Source organism: Protomyctophum parallelum (genome assembly GCF_964188405.1).
Source record: "Protomyctophum parallelum genome assembly, chromosome: 17".
NCBI classification, from domain to species: Eukaryota; Metazoa; Chordata; class Actinopteri; order Myctophiformes; family Myctophidae; genus Protomyctophum; species Protomyctophum parallelum.
In genome coordinates, this window is record NC_139719.1 from 40,267,329 (window position 1) to 40,288,913 (window position 21,585).

General features: G+C 47.7%; 2 protein-coding genes across 5 annotated transcripts in view; one reads left to right on the plus strand and one right to left on the minus strand.

Annotated features, from left to right (window-relative positions):
• The window catches only part of LOC310874834 (cytohesin-1-like), a 49,393-nt gene that overhangs the window by 8,083 nt on the left and 19,725 nt on the right, over positions 1–21,585 (minus strand). For all 4 annotated transcript variants that reach the window (XM_083787706.1, XM_083787707.1, XM_083787708.1 and 1 more), the window contains exons 3-8: positions 14,156–14,220; positions 13,145–13,211; positions 11,893–12,011; positions 10,854–11,047; positions 2,674–2,822; positions 2,205–2,317 (exon numbers count right to left, since the gene is read on the minus strand). In XM_083787706.1, coding sequence (XP_083643832.1) covers positions 2,205–2,317; positions 2,674–2,822; positions 10,854–11,047; positions 11,893–12,011; positions 13,145–13,211; positions 14,156–14,220 — 707 coding nt within the window. The remainder of the gene's footprint in view (positions 1–2,204; positions 2,318–2,673; positions 2,823–10,853; positions 11,048–11,892; positions 12,012–13,144; positions 13,212–14,155; positions 14,221–21,585) is intronic.
• Positions 5,972–6,940, plus strand: LOC310874084 (globoside alpha-1,3-N-acetylgalactosaminyltransferase 1-like; the record flags this gene model as incomplete). Its single annotated transcript, XM_083786759.1, has 1 exon — positions 5,972–6,940. One exon carries the CDS (start codon positions 5,972–5,974, stop codon positions 6,938–6,940), a length of 969 nt encoding a protein of 322 aa, XP_083642885.1.

Consider the following 21,585-nt stretch of genomic DNA (forward strand, 5'->3'; position numbering starts at 1 on the left):
GGACCTCTCAGAGGATTAAACAACCGGTCAGCAAGGACCTCTCAGAGGATTAAACAACCAGTCAGCAAGGACCTCACAGAGGATTAAACAACCGGTCAACAAGGACCTCACACACAGAGGCGGTGGTTATAGAATCAGCTTAACTGTTGCTGCTGCCGGGGCATATCGTACTACTGAAGTCCTGACGTCAAACCCACGTCCCCCACGTCCACCAGGGTCAGTCATGTGCTTTTAAAAATATGTGCGTTTTTTGTTGTTGTTGTCATAACTGTGTTCCTAACGAGAGAGACTCGGAGTAGAACCGCTGCTCCTTCGCCTGGAAAGGAGTCAGCTGAGGTGGTTCGGGCATCTGGTTAGGATGCCTCTCTATAGGGAGGTCCTCGACGCACGTCCCACTGGGAGGAGACCCCCCCCCCCCCGGGGCAGACCAAGGATCACGTCCCACTGGGAGGAGACCCCCCCGGGGCAGACCAAGGATCACGTCCCACTGGGAGGAGACCTGTAATCCTTGTTTCCCCTAAAGTAATTTCACACACAACAAGTACCATGATTTTATCATGGTATTTGTGGTAATTCAAAGGAAACAAATAACAGAGGGTGCTGTTTTTTTGCTAATGGGTTCCCAGATTGTCAAACCGGTCACACACACACACACACACACACACACACACACACACACACACACACACACACACACACACACACACACACACACACACACACACACACACACACACACACACACACACACACACACACACACACACACACACACACACACACACACACACGCACGCCCAGAATAGGAAGTTATTAATGAGAGACAAAAAAAATACTACTTTCTGGCCTCGACAGACCACACAATCCAAACAGAAAAGTCCTATTTGATTGAATTAAATGACTTTAACCCCATTCTGGGCGGGATCCTCTTTTGGTGTTTTAACTAAGCATTATGTTATACTTTAGCTATTGAAAAATAGCTGATCTACAAGCTCATTCTTTCAAGCGCGCCACTTGAACAATCGTGAAAATGCGGCACAAATCTTTGAATATTATATTCTTTCAGAGCGAAAGTTTCTTTTTATTTCGACGTCAGGCCTGAATGGGTTAAACAACATTAAATGAACTTTGCCACTCACTTCATGCATGCGCATATACCTCTATTCATTGGCCGGGCGGGGCTGAATCAACAATTTCAATTGTTATAATTGATGACATTGTGACAAAAATAAAGGTCATAATTGTATCATTACGCACACAGCCATTAGGAGACGGGTTAAGAAGGCGTGCTCAGAAGCAAAACGACGTGTTAATTAAAGGCATGTTAAAGCTGCAGAGCTTTCAGACCAATACAATACAATACAATACATACCTCCTGGAGACAATAAACACATGAAAGACAAAAAAAACAACACAGGAACAATGTCAAAACAGACACACTAGCCCACCTGTATTATTAACCAATTCTGTATCAATGTAACATGGTATTTACTGTAAAAGCCTATTAATTCATACACTCACAGTTTTAGGTGATAAGGTGACCACCGAAAGCTACATCATGAAGTCATGCCGCGGTGATAAGAGACTAAAGCATTATTCATAGTCTGGATTTTTGGTGGTGAGGCGATAACGAACTACAACATGACTTCATGAGCCGCGGTGAAGAGCAAACTTCTCACCACCGGAGCGGTGGTCACCTCACCACCGGAGCGGTGGTCACCTCACCACCGGAGCGGTGGTCACCTCACCACCGGAGCGGTGGTCACCTCACCACCGGAGCGGTGGTCACCTCACCACCGGAGCGGTGGTCACCTCACCACCGGAGCGGTGGTCACCTCACCACCGGAGCAGTGGTCACCTCACCACCGAAAATCCAGACTATGAATGAGCCTTCACCGCTCACCGCTCACCCCAATACATCTCTCTGTTTTTACAAACCACCGTTTCGGTGGTCACCGCATCAGAACTGGAGTATGAATACTAGGCCTTAAGACTCCAAAGTTCTCAGAGTTCATGTGTACCGATTTTCCCCACCCTCAATTTATGAGCGAGACATTTCTAGTGCTGTCCACTAGAGGGTGCTCTAGCTCAGGTCGAGCCGACAGAAGAGCCAGTCCACCCCACACACACACCAAGTATAAAGTATATTATTATTAAGTATAATGAATGATTCCTAACAAATGGAGCTATACCAACAGTACATACCTAGCTTGAGCAGCCAGCCCTCTCTGTCAGGGTTGAAGAACGTGTGTGTGAGGTCGTTGCCATCGTCCTCTGGGATCTTAAAGGGCTCATTCTTGATGCTGTCGAACAGATTCTAGACGAGACGAGGAAAATAGACACATAAATAAAGTGCAGATGAAAAGCCTAGGATATACCTACCGGGTAAACAGCAGACCTAGGATATACCTACCGGGTAAACAGCAGACCTAGCAAGCAAGCACAAACAAGGGACTAAATTATTTTAGCTCCTATGCCACCAAAATGTGGAACGCCCTACCAACAGTCATTAAGGTCCCTTGACTCCTTCAAAACCGCTCTCAAAGGGCACCTACGGACGACTGCAATTCGAAACTGGCCCCCTTAAAATCAGAATTTTATTCTCTAGCTCCTCCATAACCTAGGTGGGGTTGTCCTCGGGCAGGTCTGTGTAAAGTATGAAACCATGTTTACCCTGAGCAGGTCCTCGGGCAGGTCTCCTCCGTCGTTGATGCCTCGGTTCATGGCGGTGAACCTCTGGGCCGACGGCTTGTCCTTCACGTTGGGGTTGTGGAGGCTGGTGTTCAGCATGATGACCGCGAACGACAGCACGTAGCAGGTGTCTGAGGGAGAGAGAGAGAGGGTTGAGAGACGTAGCACGTGTCTGCAACGCCAACGGGAAGAGACTTAAGGCTCATTCATAGTCTGGATTTTCGGTGGTGAGGTGACCACCGCTCCGGTGGTGAGGTGACCACCGCTCCGGTGGTGAGGTGACCACCGCTCCGGTGGTGAGCTGACCACCGGAGCTGAAATAACGTTGAGCGGTGGTGAGTAAAAACAGAGAGAAGGTGGCGGTGGTTTGCTCTTCACCGCGGCTCATGTTGTAGTTCGGTGGTCACCTCACCACCGACAATCTAGACTATGTATGAGCCTTCAGCCTGGGCACACTGTGCCCACTGTCACCACCATGGGCTGACCCAGGGGCGTGCATACGTACACGCCAAGGGGTGCTTGAGCACCCCCTAGTGGCCCTCTCTGGACCAACATGCCCTTTTGTCACGTCCATTTGGTACAGTTGTTTTTCTTGTTTTGTATTATTTGTACGTGCATTATACTGTATAGTATGTGGCCCATGGTGACATCGATCAATTCTGGATTAAAAGCTTATAATATATTTATTCATAAATTTGTCATGATGTTGTAGCCTATGTGTGTGAGAGTGACAGTCCACACACCCACACGGGAGGCATCGTGCCCCTCCCTCCGCGGCTCCGCCTCCGTCCACTCTCACTCAGCGCGAACGCGCGTACGCTCTGCACAGGGCAGAAAGGTCACTCTGCACAGGGCAGAAAGGTCACTCTGCACAGGGCAGAAAGGTCACTCTGCACAGGGCAGAAAGGTCACTCTGCACAGGGCAGAAAGGTCACTCTGCACAGGGCAGAAAGGTCACGAATGACAGACCCGGTCCAAAAAGTTGGACGGTCGTGGACCACAAGCAGCCAGCCAGGTAACAATAAATAAAACGACCCAGGCACTTGGACCATGTCCATGCGGCCGTAGCCTGAGCTAACGTGTTAGGTTTCTGGTCTAGAGGGGCGGGTCGCGGCTCAGATTTGCGCACGCCCTGATTGGATCTCATCGATCTGTCCGTCACCCCCGGCCCCTCCTCTCCCCCCTAGTGCAGCGCTATGTCACATCATTTGGAGCGACGCCCACCCGGAAGGGTTGACTCCCACTTTTAGACCAGAGCGGCCAATGCGTTCCTCCAGGCTTTCAATTTTTGCACCAACAAAAATGAAAGCCTGGTACCGAGGCTAATGCGGCCGTGACTCGGAGGGGGAAGTGAGCAAAACGAGAGATCTAGGCGCATGGGGCATTGGGGCTGCAGTCATTTATATGGAACGAACGTACGCTTAGCTTGATGCTAACGTCTCTCTCTCTCTCTTTAACGTGCGTCTCTCTCTCTCTCTCAGCAGGGAATGCTTCAAATTGATATTGGTTGTTCAAGTTAAATTGATGTTATTATGGTATTTACCATAGGCAATATGCCAATATTGAAAAAAGTTAAAATGATCAGTGAGCAGGCTCATCAAAATGTAAGATTTGCACTAGGCTATTTCTGCTGTGCAGACCCGTTTTGACCCGAAAATAACGACTTTATAATCGGAAATACCCGCTTTTTTTCGCACGGTGAACCGGTAGCAATTGGACCCCTCCATCTGTGAAGTACTGGATACGGCTCTGTGTGTGTGTGTGTGTGTTAGTTAGAGAAATGTTTTTTTTAAACATTTAAGGTGCCCTTTTGTTTCACTTGAGCACCTGCCCCTCAAAGTGTCTGTGCACGCCACTGCTCGCACACAACGGACAGCTTGCACTGTCCGCCTATGTTGCTGCGTATCCGCACTCTGTAACACCACTCTGCAACACCACTCTGCAACACCACTCTGCAACACCACTCTGTAACACCACTCTGCAACACCACTCTGTAACACCACTCTGTCACACCACTCTGTCACACCACTCTGCAACACCACTCTGCAACACCACTCTGCAACACCACTCTGCAACACCACTCTGCAACACCACTCTGTAACACCACTCTGTAACACCACTCTGTAACACCACTCTGCAACACCACTCTGTAACACCACTCTGCAACACCACTCTGCAACACCACTCTGCAACACCACTCTGCAACACCACTCTGCAACACCACTCTGCAACACCACTCTGCAACACCACTCTGTAACACCACTCTGTAACACCACTCTGTAACACCACTCTGTAACACCACTCTGTAACACCACTCTGCAACACCACTCTGTAACACCACTCCTGGTCCTAGCTCGCACACAGATGGGTCAGCTTACTCCATTCTCCCCGTCATCAACAGCTTGACCACACCCGAGTCTTCCTTCTCTCTCGGGCTCGCCCTGTGGTGCGCCAACCGGTAGAGTTCTCATCGGGCCCGAAAATTAAGGCCCGGCCCTAACTGGGCCCTAACTGATCAGGCCCTAGGCCCGGCCCGGCCCGACTAATTAGCATAGATTTTAGGCCAGACAGACAGAACAGAACTATTATTTGTATTATTCTAAACAAATTCAATATATATATATTTTTTTTCATGGAGCCCCAGGCCCGGCCCGGCCCTACTGATTAGCATACATTTTAGGCCCGGCCCGGCCCTACTTATTAGCATACATTTTAGGCCCGGCCCGGCCCTACTTATTAGCATACATTTTAGGCCCGGCCCGGCCCTAAAATGTCGGGGTGGGTCATGCCTGGTCGGGTTCGGGAAGAGTTTGAGAACTCTACCAACCGGTATTCCGTCTCTCTCTCTCTCTCTCTGTCTGTCTCTCTCGGTCCTCCTGTCACCTTTTACACACTCAACAACAGAGTAGCACACACACAAAACCTCTCTCTCCAAGTGTCTCTCTTATACTGGGGAAAAAGCCATGTTTTAGACAGCTCCTCCTCCTCCTCCGTTCCCCGCACCTGACAGTCGTCAGTCATTGACGCTGACGTCATTGACGCTGACGTCATTGACGCTGTCATCGTAAGTCTGAGTCTATATATATGCAAAGGTACCTCTCGACACCTGTCAGACAGACAAGATATTTTCGGTGAAATCTAAGACCTTGGGTGAAGGATTAGCCATTTTTACTGCTGTCAGGAAGGAATGAAGATGAGGTTTCATAAGAGACACTGGCCCTTCGTGTTTTCAACAATAATTCTGCTGGGCCTGCTACTTCTAACATGGACGTACCTTGAAATGCAAACTGGTCCGACGTGCCCACTGCGGCTGGGCCCGGGCCCGGGCCTGGCCTCTCTGGGCCCGGGCCCGGGCCTGGCCTCTCTGCCACCGGACTCAGACATGCGTTTCCATCAACCCCTTGTCTTGGGGGACCGGCGTGCCGACATCGGACATGTGACGCCGTGGCAAGCCCCCATCGTGTGGGACGACACGTTTGACCCCGTGCTGTTAGACACCATGCACAAATCACGTGCCCCCACTGTCGCCTTGACAGTCTTCGCCGTAGGAAAGTACACGATCTTCCTGAAGGACTTTCTCGAGACAGCGGAGCGCCATTTCTTCGCGCAGGGCGCCGCCAAGGTCCTTTACTACGTGTTCACGGACCGGCCCGATGAAGTCCCTCCTGTGGAGATGGCCGCCGGGCGAGAGCTGTTCGTCAGGTCCGTTCCAGCGTTGGCACGGTGGCAGGACATATCAGCCGGAAGAATGAAGCAAATTGATGATCTGATAGCAACGGAGCTACGAGGCCGCGCCGACTACATCTTCTGTCTGGACGTCGACACCAAGTTCCACGCTCGCTGGGGGACGGAGACTCTTGGCCAGCTGGTTGCCGTGATACACCAAGGGTATTACACCATCGAGCGCAGTGCGTTCACTTATGAACGTAGGCCGGCCTCAAAGGCCTACATGGCCCCTCACGAAGGGGACTACTACTACAGCGCTGCCGTATTTGGGGGCGAGCTGCGTTACGTCCAGGATCTGGTGTCCACTTGCCGCCACAACTTTGACCTGGACGCCCAGCAGGGAATAGAAGCATTGTGGCACGATGAGAGCCACCTGAACAGATTCCTGTTCATCAATAAACCCTCCAAGGTTTTGTCCCCGGAGTATCTGTGGCACGAGTACAGATACAAAGAAACCGAGATAAAAGTCGTCAGATTATCCCACGTGAGTAAGGACTATGCCCAGATTAGACCTAATAAGTGATGGCCAACTGTTAAAAACACAGAGCGCCGGGATTTCTTTCAAAAATAGGAGCTTGGGGGTGCCGGGAACATATGGAAGCTTTTACTCTGAAAGCCCCCACCACGCCCCACCCCTTCCGTTCCGTACAAAAACCGGGAGGCATGAGGTTCCGTCTCTACCTCACAATGTCACAATATTCCAAACGAGAGGCTTGTTGAAGTCAGAAAAGAAGACCGAAGTATGCCCGTCTGGTCAGAACCATGGAGAGCTCCCTAGATGAGGAGATACGAGGCATTCTATCTGAGCCGTGAACAAGGAAGTGAACGGCAGCGCGCATGCGCGAAACAGCAAGGAGTATGGTGCAGAAGGAGAGGCCAACCAAGGACACTCCAAGGTGGCGTGTCTGAACGACTGGAGACCGGTGGCCCTCACTCCGACTGTGAGCAAATGTTTGGAGAGACTGGTGGTGAGAGACTATATTTGCTCTGTGCTGCCGGCCACATTGGACCCATGTCAATTTGCATATTGTCAGAACCAATCCACCGACGATGCAGTTGCCCTGGCGCTACGCTCTGGACTCACCCACCTGGACATGGGGGGGGGAGAACAGGTGTGTCCGAATGTAGCCTGGTTAATAAACCAGACTAATATTGCACGGACCGCGGGATATTAGTCTGGGGAGGCTCAGCTTGGATTTCATGGTTGTTTCATGGTTGAAACATTTTCTCTTTGACGCAATTAGTCAGAGCTACTGTCAATCAAAGGTCTCAAGCATTGAAAGTCACTGTACCAAAGCCCGCCCCTATTGCATACAGTGTCCCGATTGGCCGGCCCATTTCTCTGGTGTAGGAAATGGGCATACAATTGAGCCTCTCCAGACCGTAATCCGCCGGCAGGCAATTTTTTTTTACCAACGGCTGATTCGGTCTGGTTTATCGGTCTGGTTTATTAACCAGGCTAGTCCGAATGCCCTTTGTTGATTATAGCTCTGCTTTTAACACCATCATCCCCACCAGACAAGACGCAAAGCTCAGGGATCTATAGGCCTGCACCAGGCCATGTGCAGCTGGATACTGAGGGGTCTATAGGCCTGCACCAGGCCATGTGCAGCTGGATACTGAGGGGTCTATAGGCCTGCACCAGGCCATGTGCAGCTGGATACTGAGGGGTCTATAGGCCTGCACCAGGCCATGTGCAGCAGGATACTGAGGGGTCTATAGGCCTGCACCAGGCCATGTGCAGCTGGATACTGAGGGGTCTATAGGCCTGCACCAGGCCATGTGCAGCTGGATACTGAGGGGTCTATAGGCCTGCACCAGGGCCTCCCTGAGCCAAGCTTGTGCCTGACCGCATACCTAAATGGGACCGGGTGTTACGATCCGTCTTTACCTCACAATGTCACAATATTCCAAACGAGAGGCATGTTGAAGTCAGAAATGAAGACGGAAGTATGCCCGTCTGGTCAGAACCATGGTGAGCTCCCTAGATTAGATTATTAGGCATTCTTTCTGAGCCGTGAACAAGGAAGTGAACGCCAGCGCGCATGCGCAAAACAGCAAGTGCAGGAGAGGCCAACCGACAAAAAAAGAAGAAAATATGAATTTTTATTTAATTTTTTGTTTTTAATCGACGAAAAAAAGACGCTATAGGACTTGTTTCCCCCACTGTCTAAATAACTCAAAACTAGAAAACAGTGCTTGCGCTCTGCTCGCGCAAGTAACAAGTAATGAGTGACGAAATCAACACTGGTGGGAATGATAAGGCCTAAAATTCTTTTTTTATTTTATTTTATTTTTTCGTGGGAAGGATGGGTAGCAAGGATTTTTTTTTTTTTTTTTTTTTCGTGGGAAGGATGGGTATCAAGGATTAAAAAAAAAAATCCTACGGCAGTGATGGATAGGCTTTGCTTTGGCTATGTGAAATAACTGTGGCAGTTTTAATGGTTAATACAACTTTACATTGTTTTCATTATAGAGTGACATACCTGGAGTAGAGGCAGCAGGTTTAGAAAATGGGGTTGCTGATATTTTCTGCTGCCCTGCGGTTGGCTTTGGCAATTTTTTTGGTGGCATTTTAATGTGTGGTGGCAGTGGCACCACAACACACACGCAACAGAAACACAACAATATCGGCGTGTGTTATTCAATGTGTGTTTGTGTTTCCCATTGAACCGGGTCTGCATGTCACGCTAAAACATGTTTCCCTAAATATTTCCGTTGGAGGCAGCGCGGTTTAGTTGAGAGAGTTGCGACATCTCCGTTCACTGCTTATTCGTGGGGCTGCATGCATTGATCAGTCCATTGTCGTCACTCTCTGTCTTTAAACAGCTCTAGTCTAGAGGCTGCGCTCCGCTCCGCGGTCAGAGCTGAGCAACATGGCGGCGCACAGCGCACTGTGTTTACAGTGTTGTTACAAACGATAGTGGTTCTACAACTATTCCTACGTGGATTTAATTTTTTATAACGTAGGATGAGGTCTCATCAAAGAGAATTTTAATGATCAAAGACCTTTTTGGTGGCCCAGGCCGTAGCGTAACGGTCTGGGCACCGGACTGGTAATCCAGTCGCAGTGTGCCGCGGGTTCGACTCCCGGACCCGACACGGCCTTTACTGCATGTCATCCCCCCATCTCTCTCCCGTTTCCTGTCAGCCTACTGTCTGTCCCTTCAAAAATCAATAAAAGGCGTAAGCCGCAAAAAAAATATCTTAAAAAAAAAAAAAAAAAAAAAAGACCTTTTTGGTCTTGACTCGGTCGTATTCTGAGCTTTTTTTTTTTTTACCAAATGCCAATAAAATAATATGGGTCGCGCATATTTAATAGAGTCGGTCGGTAACCGGAAACCAAAGTATTTTTTTTAGGCCTAAAGTCCTCACAGGGTTGGGCGGGAGGCAGTGGCGTGCACAGATAGACACTAGGGGGTGCTTTTGGCAATGTGCCCTTTTGTTGTTGTTGTACAGTGTACACTGTACAGTATGTGAACCATGGACCATCTATACATCTCACACTATTAACACATTTTGACCTGAGATCAGATTCTAAAAAGGTCTTCTACATCCTGACAGTTTTCTGAAAAAGCTATGTTTCTATGTCAGTCGTTCTTCGACTTTTCAAAAATAGCAGATCTACAAGCTCATAGCGCGCCACTCGGTGGCGCGCTATGAGCTTGTAGATCTGCTATTTTTCAATAGCTAAAGCATAACATAATGCTAACACCAAAAGGGGTTCCCGCCCAGAATGGAGTAAGGCAACCGGCTGGTTCCATGCGCTGCACAAGGTGCCCTTTTTTCACTTGAGCACCTGGCCCTCTAAATGTCTGTGCACGCCACTGAGCACCTGCCCCTCTAAATGTCTGTGCACGCCACTGGGCACCTGCCCCTCTAAATGTCTGTGCACGCCACTGGGCACCTGCCCCTCTAAATGTCTGTGCACGCCACTGGGCCGACCCATGAGCCACCAGACGACCCATGCAGCCGACCCATGGGACAACCAGTCGACCCATGGCCCGACCTGGTCGGCCAGTAAATTCACCTCGCCCTCACCCTCTGCTACAGCCTGTTGAAAGCCCTTGTATTCACCAGAAACGGCCCCCGGCCTCAATGTCCTTTCTGAGATACAGAGCTGTGAATGGTATGGGCTTAGACTGGAAGTGGATGCGCGCGCATGTTCAAAATGGCCGCGGCCACAGTGTCCCACTGTGTGTCGATGCGGGTAGCAACATCAGCTAGCGATACGATCGTATAAAAAAAAAGAAAAATACAAGCCCTCAAACCAGAGAATCTCGGGTTTGGCGGGCTATAGGGTACTACTAATTTAAACCTTCGTGTTCCTCGTTTCTGGCGGACTCCGTGTTAAACAACTAGTCGACTAGTAAACTAGTCGACTAGTTAACTAGTAAAAATGACTAGAAGTGAATGCCCTACAACACAGTACACACCTGTGCTCTGGAACACTCCGGGGTTGCAGCGGCAGTAGCGCTGAGCGAAGGCCTCCATCATGCGGTCGATCTTCTGGGCCTCTCCGGGCAGACGGAAGCTCCAGAGGAACTGACGGAGGGCCTGGACCAGGTTGAGGTCCGAGAACTCATGGAGCTCCACGAAGGACTGGAGAACGTCCAGGTTCAGCTGGTCTCTGGGGGGGGGGGGTCGCACGCAGTTAGTGTCGAAGTGTCCTTGAGCAAAGACTCTGAACCCCTAATTGCTCCTGATGTGCTGGTTGAATGTAATGCACAATCTATGTAAAACGCCTTGGATAAAGGCGCTAGATAAATGCACCATTTATTTACCATTTACACACACACACGCACGCACGCACACACATGTCACACACGCGTGATGTAAATAGGTTTTCAATGTAATGAGTTCCCAGGATGCAGGGATGGTCTTTTATAAATGAGTCCCAGGGACATTTTATGAGTCCCACTTCAACGAGTCATATTTAGCCATTTTTTACAAATTGCAGCATTTAACTTCCATTTCATTTTATATGCTTATAATAAAGTTATATTCATGTAGAAAAAATAAGAAGAAATTATTATTATAACTAAAAGGTAGCAAAATAAACTAGAATAAAAAACAGTACAGTAGTGCATCCCGTGGATGCAGAGGTCGTCGTTTTATTGCGTCCCTTAACTATAAACTGCGTTTTGGGATGCAAAATGCACCCTATTTTAATCTCTGCGTAGCACACACACACGAGACAGTCATTAACCAGGGGTGCAGATACACACACACACACACACACACACACACACACACACACACACACACACACACACACACACACACACACGCACACGCACACGCACACGCACACACGCACACACACACACACAGAGTCGAAAACCATCAAATGAACGTGGGCCGAACATCGCGACACTTTTACGCTAACCCATTAACACTTCGACTTCTTTTCACGAGTTGCTCCGAGTTAATTAATTGTTAGAATTAACACTTTCCCTGTGAAAGGACACTCACCTCTCCCCAAGATAGTCTCCGATGGCAGTCTTGTTAAGCCCCTCCCCTTTGTACAGGAACTGGGCGATGTCATCTTTGGTGTTCTTTAGCAGGGAGCTGTCGATCAAAAACTGGATCCCCTGAAATGTATATATATATAAATATATATATATATCAATAAAAAAGCAAGGTGCCCAGGCGGTGGCGTAACCGTCTGGGCACCCGACTGGTAATCCAGTCGCAGTGTGCCGCGGGTTCGACTCCCGAGCCCGACACGGCCTTTACTGCATGTCTTCCCCCATCTCTCTCCCGTTTCCTGTCAGACTACTGTCTGTCCCTTCAAAAAACCAATAAAAGGCGTAAAAATATCTTAAAAAAAAAAAAAAAAAAAAAAGCAAGGGCTGTGTGATAAGACTGGTAATATCCTCACAACGTGTATATATACGGATGTTTAGATCAAATCAAAAAAGGAAAGGAAAGGTACTATGTTTACCCAGGGTAACTGGACTAAGGAAAGGAAAGGTAGGCCTACTATGTTTACCCAGGGTAACTGGACTAAGGAAAGGAAAGGTACTATGTTTACCCAGGGTAACTGGACTAAGGAAAGGAAAGGTACTATGTTTACCCAGGGTAACTGGACTAAGGAAAGGAAAGGTACTATGTTTACCCAGGGTAACTGGACTAAGGAAAGGAAAGGTGCTATGTTTACCCAGGGTAACTGGACTAAGGAAAGGAAAGGTACTATGTTTACCCAGGGTAACTGGACTAAGCTCAAGAACTTGTTTACAGCCAGGCCCTCCTCATAGAACATTTCATGGTAGAGGTTCAATGCCTTGTCCAAGGGCACTTCAGCGGTGGTTATTTAAACGTGCCGGTCCGGGGATACGAACTAGCGACCTTCCGATATCAAGACTGCTCCGACCGAAAACTGCCTCCCCCTGGCGAAAGGAACTGGTTGGAATAACGTGCTCCTTCCACGCGCTACGTCCAACCAGGAAAACTCCCCCCTGTCAGGTGTAAAGGAGCAACTTGGACACTCAGGCATGAAGGAAGCATGAGTTAAGTCCGTTGCTCTCCCTAGGTTGGCGGAGGGTGTGTAGAGCCCAGGATCACATGATGACACAGGATGATTGACACAGAGGTGAAAAATGGGTTACAAAATCGTGGGACAAAAAATATAAATTATAAATAAATAAAAAGACTGCTCCGCAAACCGTTCGGCCACCGCTGCCCCATCAACAGCCTGTGTTATTATTTTTTCTTTCATTCTCACCTTCTTGGGGTCCATGTTGAACTTCTTGCGGCCCATGGCCACCTGCTTACTCCTCTGCATGCTCTTCCTGCAGCAGGAACAACACATTTGTTTTAAAAACCCATTCTGGACGGGAAGCGGGAACCCCCTTTTTGGTGTTTAACCCATTCTGACCTGAGATCAGATTCATACGAGGTTTCCGCCGGACAAACACTGGGTCTGATGAACCCATTCTGACCTGAGATCAGATTCATACGAGGTTTCCGCCGGACAAACACTGGGTCTGATGAACCCATTCTGACCTGAGATCAGATTCTAAAAATGTCAGTCGTTCTTGATTCTTCAAAAATAGCAGACCTACAAGCTCGTAGCGCGCCACTCGGTGGCGCGCTATGAGCTTGTAGATCTGCTATTTTTCAATAGCTAAAGCATAACATGAAAAGCATTGCGTTATGCTTTAGCTATTGAAAAATACCGGATCTACAAGCTCGTAGCGCAGCACTCGGCTTGTAGGTCTGCTATTTTTCATGAAAACCATGAAATGATATATATTCTTTCAGAGCAAATTTATGATGAATTCCTGTTCTGTTCTTTAACTATATAGAAGTGTCTATTTGTACGTCTCTAAATGTTTTGATGAATTGAACATGGTGGACCCTGTTGTAAACACGTGTAATGCTTAATTGGGTCGTCCACTCACAGTTAACAGTCTTTGTATTGAGTTTGTACTGTAATTCTGCAAACTGTTAATAAATATTTCAATCAATCAAAAAAACTTTTTTTAACTCAAATCTTTGCTTCTGGGGTGGTCCCTAGAACAGGCAGCCAAATACAGATAATTCTGGGGGTCCTTGACATAAAATAGTTTGAGAACGACTGATATAGAAACATAGGGTTTTTCTGAAAACTGTCAGGATTTAGAAGACATTTTGTAGAATCGTCCTCAGGTCCAAATGGGTTAAGAAGAACACACAGAACACATTTAGTCAACCGTCCAATTAACTGTCCAATTAATTAGAGAGATTACAATACCTTTCTTCTGTCACACCCAGGCTTGCAATCTCACTGGTGACCACTGCTATCTCATCCTTCAGCCTCTGAGAGGGGGGTGGGGGGGGGGAGAGAGAGAGAGAGAGAGGGAGAGAGAGAGGGAGAGAAGTTTGAGAATTTGTGCTTTTGCGTGTCATCAGCCAAGCTTGCCGAAACGTAAATAAGACAATACTCATGTGCCGAGCAGATACACAGTGTGCGGGTGTACCTTATTGCTTTCATTGATGTCCACTGGCCTATACGCTCCTGTGCATACGCCTGATTTCTAGGTGTGCGAAAGTTTTCTCCTATACAGTTGATACTTTGGCTATTCAAAAATTGCAGATCATAAGGCCTGGACAAGCTCATAGCTTGAGATTGTAGATCTGCCATTTTTTTATATGAAAAATGGAAAAAAAAGGGAAAAAAAACGGCAGAACGTTTGGAACAACATATTTTGAGATGGAGGTCAGAAGCTAAAAACATGAAACTTGTGGGATTCCGTGACATGGAAACGTTTTGAGCACCGACTGAAATAATATAGCAATGTAGTTTTATTCAGTAAACGGTACCGACCTTCACTGTCTAATGGGCTAATTATTACACACACAGAGAATACACTATGGCACATTCATCACACCTCACAGACAGACAGACAGAACAAATCCAATTATGGATTTCCCTCTCCCCACGTCTGACCCCTGCCTCAACTCCTGGCTGCTCCTTTTGATGTAGTCCCAGCAGGATAAAGCGCGCAGGCCGGCCGGCTGGCCAGTCGCCCACGCGTGCGTGTGTGTGTGGGTGTTTGTGTGCATCCGTGCACTCTGCACACACAGGATTGATGACCGATGACACACAGAATCCACACTCAAAAATGCCATCTTTGACAATCAACAAATAATTCCGCACAAAGCAAACCCATCCTGCTAAGATATGACCCAGTAAAAAACACAACAACAAAAAGCGGGTCACGCTGTACAGAAACTACAGACAGCGCTGACTGTATGAATCACTCTCCCTCAAGGAGGACTTATTGTGGGGCTATTAGGGGCTATTTGGGACAGCCGGGGGGGAACGGTCAATCCCTCCCTGGCTGCAGGGTTCTTATGCACCTGCTCCTGCTCGGGTCAGTCTGCACCTCCCTTAAAGCCCTTCTGTACCCCCCCCGTCCCCCCGTCCCCCCATCCCCCCATCCTCCTCCCACCCTCTTATCTTGACCCACATTTACAAGAATACAAATACAATCCGTTTACGTCCACCTTCAGTCGGTCTGCTGACCGACCGCTGCGTCACGTCTAGGCTATATAGGGGCTTTAACCCATTTTGGGCTGTAGGTAACCCCTTTGTGTTTTAAGCGTTACGTTATACTTTAGCTATCGAAAAATAGCAGATCTATCTGCTATTTTTGAAAAGTCGTGAAAATGTGGTGCAAATCTTTGAATATATGTTTCAGAGCGAACATTTTTAACTAAAATATTTGCTTCTGGGGGGTCCCTGGAACAACATATTTTGAGATGGGGGTCCGTGGCCCAATAGATAATTCTGGGGGTCCTTGACATGAAAAAGGTTGAGCACAACTGACATAGAAAGTTAAATAGAAGTCTTGTTTTTAATCAGTCCAAAATGGGTTAAACAACTAGACGACTATTCAACTAGTCTTTTTGTTGTTGTTTTTCTTCTTTGTAATTATTCGATTGGTCCAAAATATTGTGTTTGTTGCATAGATATGGACAAAGCGTTCTCCGGGTCTAACATGAACGTAAAATGAAGCCTGTCAGTCCTTGTATTGTAAGTCGCCATCTTTCTAGATCCGTTTTAGCCCAGCTGGCCATTGGCTGGCCCAGACAACGAGGCGGGACTTCCCCCCTTCTTCTCCGTTGGTTTTTATTTTGACTCGAGTGGGAGGGGAATCCCGATCATAGACTGTAACGGTAGCCACGCCCCTCAGAACATGCGCGACTTTATAGTCATTTTTTTAATAAATGGGACCATAATTTTCCAAAAAGAATATTATGACATTAGAAATGAGACTTTAAACTAGTGACTGGAAGCAGAAAGTATTCATGACCATGTTTATTAAGGTAATACAGTCTAGGTGAAGTTGGGCCCAAATACATGGACCTCTATGGGGCTATGGGTTTTTCTGGGTCCAATGACAGCGCCACAACAGGCCATTATATGAACTTTCAGGAAATCCCGATTTCCTTGTGGCTTCACAAAATATCTGTCTGACTGCCCCCCTGGTTTGTTGTCATGATTTGTCACAACTCCAGTTGGCTTTGTACGACGCTTAAAAAGGTCTTTAAATAAATACTTTTTGAAATGTCTATGGGGAAAATGCATTGGGAATTATTTCCTGGGCCTGGCATCGTCATGAAAGGGGGCGGGACTGGGCCTGGCGTCGTCATGAAAGGGGGCGGGACTGGGCCTGGCGTCGTCATGAAAGGGGGCGGGACTGGGCCTGGCGTCGTCATGAAAGGGGGCGGGACTGGGCCTGGCGTCGTCATGAAAGGGGGCGGGACTGGGCCTGGCGTCGTCATGAAAGGGGGCGGGACTGGGCCTGGCGTCGTCATGAAAGGGGGCGGGACTGGGCCTGGCGTCGTCATGAAAGGGGGCGGGACTGGGCCTGGCTTCGTCATGAAAGGGGGCGGGACTGGGCCTGGCGTCGTCATGAAAGGGGGCGGGACTGGGCCTGGCGTCGTCATGAAAGGGGGCGGGACTGGGCCTGGCGTCGTCATGAAAGGGGGCGGGACTGGGCCTGGCGTCGTCATGAAAGGGGGCGGGACTGGGCCTGGCGTCGTCATGAAAGGGGGCGGGACTGGGCCTGGCGTCGTCATGAAAGGGGGCGGGACTGCGACGCTCTGTTGCACATTATTATTTAGCCAGACAACTATTCTGTTTTTGGGTCGCGAGACCTTCCGGATAAGCCTTCCGAGAGTGTAACATGAAAACACATGGACCCGTATATTAAGCCGGGTCCAATTCAAAAACCCATAATGCGATGAGTTGCTTGTGTAGCCGAGCCCGGCTATATTCATACAGGCTATTATTTTTCTGTGTGTGCGTCTACAACGAGTCCGCCATCATGCCCAGAATAGGGACGGCGGCGGCAGGTTGAAAGTGATTCTGAAGAGCTCAGAGCTCCCCGGCGGGTCAGCCAGTTGCTACACAGCATACCACAACACACGCAGCACACATACTGGAGCAGAGCTCTCTTTGACGTCACGGGTTCATGTTTACTGCAGTCTCTCTCTCTCTCTCTCCCCCCCCCCCCCACACACACACACACACACACACACACTGCTGTCTAACACAGTGTTTCTCAAGCCTTTCTGGATCAGGGAAAGTGTTTGTGGTCAACAACACCCATCTGACCACAGTTTGTTTGGCTGCCGGCTGAAAGTTAAGAAATGTCTCGTTGTAAAACAGTTTTCTGAAAAACCCATGTTTCTAATGTCAGTGGTTCTCAAACATATTCATGTGAAGGACCCCAAATATATATGACATTGGCCCCCATCTGAAAATATGTTGTTCCAGGAACCCTCCCAGTAGCAAAGATTTGAGTTAAAAACTCGCTCTGTAACAATATATATATACATATTCAAAGATTTCAGGCACATTTTCACGATCTTTAAAAAAATAGCAGACCTACAAGCTCATAGCGCGGCACTCGGTGCCGCGCTATGAGCTTGTAGATCTGCTATTTTTCAATAGCTAAAGTATAACATAATTCTTAAAACACCAAAATGGGTTAAGCCGTTTATTTTGAACCCGAGGCCGATTTGCACTGTAAAAACGCCTTCTGACTGAATCCTAGTTTTCTGAAAGACTAACCTAAGTTGAAAGGTATAATAACAATGCATTACAGTAGAGGTGTAACAGCTGTAAGTGGATTGAAAAGTGCATTTTAGAGCGCATGTTTATTTGTGTTCTGGGATTGAATCTAATGGAACAAACATTACGTTTATTTTTATTAATTTTTAATAGAGAGCCCAGACAGGGGCCCTAGTGTCTAGAGCCCAGACAGGGGCCCTAGTGTCTAGAGCTTGTAGATCTGCTATTTTTCAAAAATCAAGAAAATGTAGCACAAATCTTTGAATGTATTATTCTTTCAGAGCGAACGTTTTTTAACTCAAAGCTTCTGGGGGGGATTCCTGGAACAACGTGTTTTCAGATGGGGGGGGTCGGTTAGCCTCGTTGGCCAATTACATATATTTTTGGGGCTCCTCGACATGAGAATGTTTGAGAACCACCGACATAGAAACATAGGGTTTTTCAGAAAACTGCATCCTCTGACATTGAACCGCTTGTCTTAAACACTCAATAAGCGTGTGGATTGGCTCTTTTCGGCTCTTACCAAGGCCAGACAATGACGGAAAAAGAGTCTACTATTAGGTCTCTACTAGGTCTCTACTAGGCTCGACAGGTCTGTTGAACTCTGTTCATAGCTTTTCAAGCCAAACTGTAAAAATACTACTGTAAAAAAATGTGGGTCTCACTCGTCCCGGGTCGCTGTCACATGAGGTAAATGCCCCAGTCGTCTGGACAACCCCCCCCCCCCCACCACCCCCACCCCAAATAGGTTTCCATGGACACCGACCACTCCCCCCTCCTCAGCACCAATAGGGAGGAGGGGGGGAGGGGGGGAGGGGGGGTTCCTCCTCTCTGTGTGCAATGTGCATTAGCCGAATATTTCACGGCCCATTACCCATCAGCCCTCTGGGCAGGACATATAGCGGTGCAATGCTTACACGAGGGGGCGACTTTGGAACCGCAAATTAACCCCGCTAATAAACTCAATCAATCTGTGTTTACACGGTAGCACTGCACTCTGTACGTGTGTGCGTGCGTGCGTGCGTGCGTGCGTGCGTGCGTGCGTTGCTGTCTGAGGCATTAGGAACACAGGCTCAGAACCTCAGATCTCTAAAGCAGAGTTTACTCGTCTCTAACACAAGGAGAACCTTGTAGAAGGTTTATGAGAAGCTGTATATGTACAGTACAGTATGTACAAAGTGAAGCATGTACCGACTCTGGACTGTATGTGCAAATGAGCTCTTATCTATCAAATTTTGATATAGAGACAAATTCTCATTCAGTATATATATATATATATCTCTGCTGTTGGGCAGGCACTAGCTTTGTTCAAAATATTAACGTTTCAGGAAAAACAAAACATGATTTTAGAACACAATACTTAACCCATTTAGGCCTGACGTTGAAATTTAAAAATATATGTCTTCTAAATCATGACAATTTTCTGAAAAACCTCAGTGGTTCTCACTATTTCATGTCAAGGACCCCAACAATTATATGTAATTGGCCGCCGACCCCTCCATCAGAAAATATGTTGTTCCAAGGACCGGCGGCTCGCAGTGGTCCTAAGGGTCTGGAACTTCCGGGGACCCCCACCACACGGAGTTGCACCACTCACTTCATACGGGTATGATTTTAATACTTTTCATGGGTTAAATATTTGTAAAAAACACACTGACGTGAACTGTACTCAAGAGCAGTGATGAATTAAAAAAATATGTTGAAAAAAAAGGAGATGGCTGGTTTCTGCCAGACAGCCAGCTACGATATACTGTATATATCCCAGTCAGCCAGACAGCCAGCTACGATATACTGTATATATCCTGGTTTCTGCCAGACAGCCAGCTACGATATACTGTATATATCCCAGTCAGCCAGACAGCCAGCTACGATATACTGTATATATCCCAGTCAGCCAGACAGCCAGCTACGATATGTATATATCCTAGACAGAGGATAAGTTGTGCCTCAGGGCACAGATTTCTAGCAAGACCGTCAGACACACACATCAACACTGATGTCTGCAGGGGGTCACTCATCGCACGCGCACGTGCACACGCACACGCACACACACACACACACACACACAAGGCTTATCTGTCAGAAATGTGTACAGTTAGTGGTGATCAAACTCACAGACTAATACCAACCACCCCCCACGCACATATATCCCTTCATTCTTTCGACCCGCCAACCCTCTCTAGCAAAGCCCTGACCAAGGTCGGTCACAGAGAAGCACCGCCAGCCAGCCAGACTAAACTAAACCTCCCTCGTACATGTTTGGTAGGGAATGTAATGTATGCATAACCAACAACAGGAACAGAGACGTTAGAGACCTCGTTGTGAGAGATTGGTTCACACGTTTTAATAAGGGCCTTGATGCATGCTTAAACACATGCAGGTGGCATTTATCCTCATCCTTTTAAAAATCCCAGGTCTTACTCTTTTGTTTTACCCGTTCGAACCAGGAAAGCGGCTGTGTCATTTAAGAGTTATTTGGCTAATATACAAGCTCATTTGTGCCGTATAAATATATATATTGAAAGGGTTTGAGCAACTACTGATATATTAGAAACATAGGATTTAGAAGACATTTTTAGAATCTGCCTCAGGTTAAGAAGATTGTTTTTCTTCTCAAGGCGTCACAAGGAAACATCTCTCCTCCTCCTCTGTCTAGAATCAAAGGGTTATTTATCATATCATTTGATCATTCCATTTAATGTATAGTATGTTTAGTCTTGTGTGTGTACTTTAATGACAACACAACCTAGTGAACGCCAATTCATGTCAGCAGGAAATATTGGAGACAATGTTTTATTTTATTTTAACGTCAGTGGGATTTATTTTACCCTTCTTTGAACCCGGTAAGCCCATTTTCTTTTTTTACTTCCCATTTCAGAACGTATCTGGTTAGAAGCTTTGTGAAGCATAATCTCTGCAGAGGAGAGGAGAGGAGTCTGGCTTCCAGAGGAATGTGGCTGAAGCTCAAGGTTTATTCAATGGACAGACAGAATCAGCTCAATTACATTTGGAAGGCGGAATGGACTTTGAACCCACGGCTAAAAGCCCAGACTAATAGCTCGTAGGACGGAGTTTAGAGAGCCAGCGACTGTGGCTTAAGAGATAGAGCAGGTCGTCCAATGATCCATGGGTCGGCGGTTCGAATCCCGGCTCCTCCTGTCTACATGTCGAAGTGTCCTTGGGCAAGACACTGAACCCCAAATTGCTCCCGATGTGCTGGTTGGTACCTTGCATGGCTTCCGCCGCAATCGGTGTATGAATGTGTGTGTGAATGGGTGAATGTAATGCACAATCTATGTAAAGCGCCTTGGATAAAAGCGCTATATAAATGCACCATTTACCATTTAGCCAGCCAACCAGCCTGCAGGGAAAAACATGAGGTCCTATAATAGGTTCGATTCCCGGCCCCGGCATGCAGACAGTGTGTCGAAGGGGAGCAAGAGGAGCGCCCCTAATTGGCTATACTTTCAGTTGCGTGACACCGTCGTCGTCGCCGCACGACCCAAGCATGCACTGGGCCTCAGGAATGACTCTCTGAACTCTCCACCCATGATTACAAGCTAACTGTTAAGGCCAGACGCATATAGTCCTACAGTGGC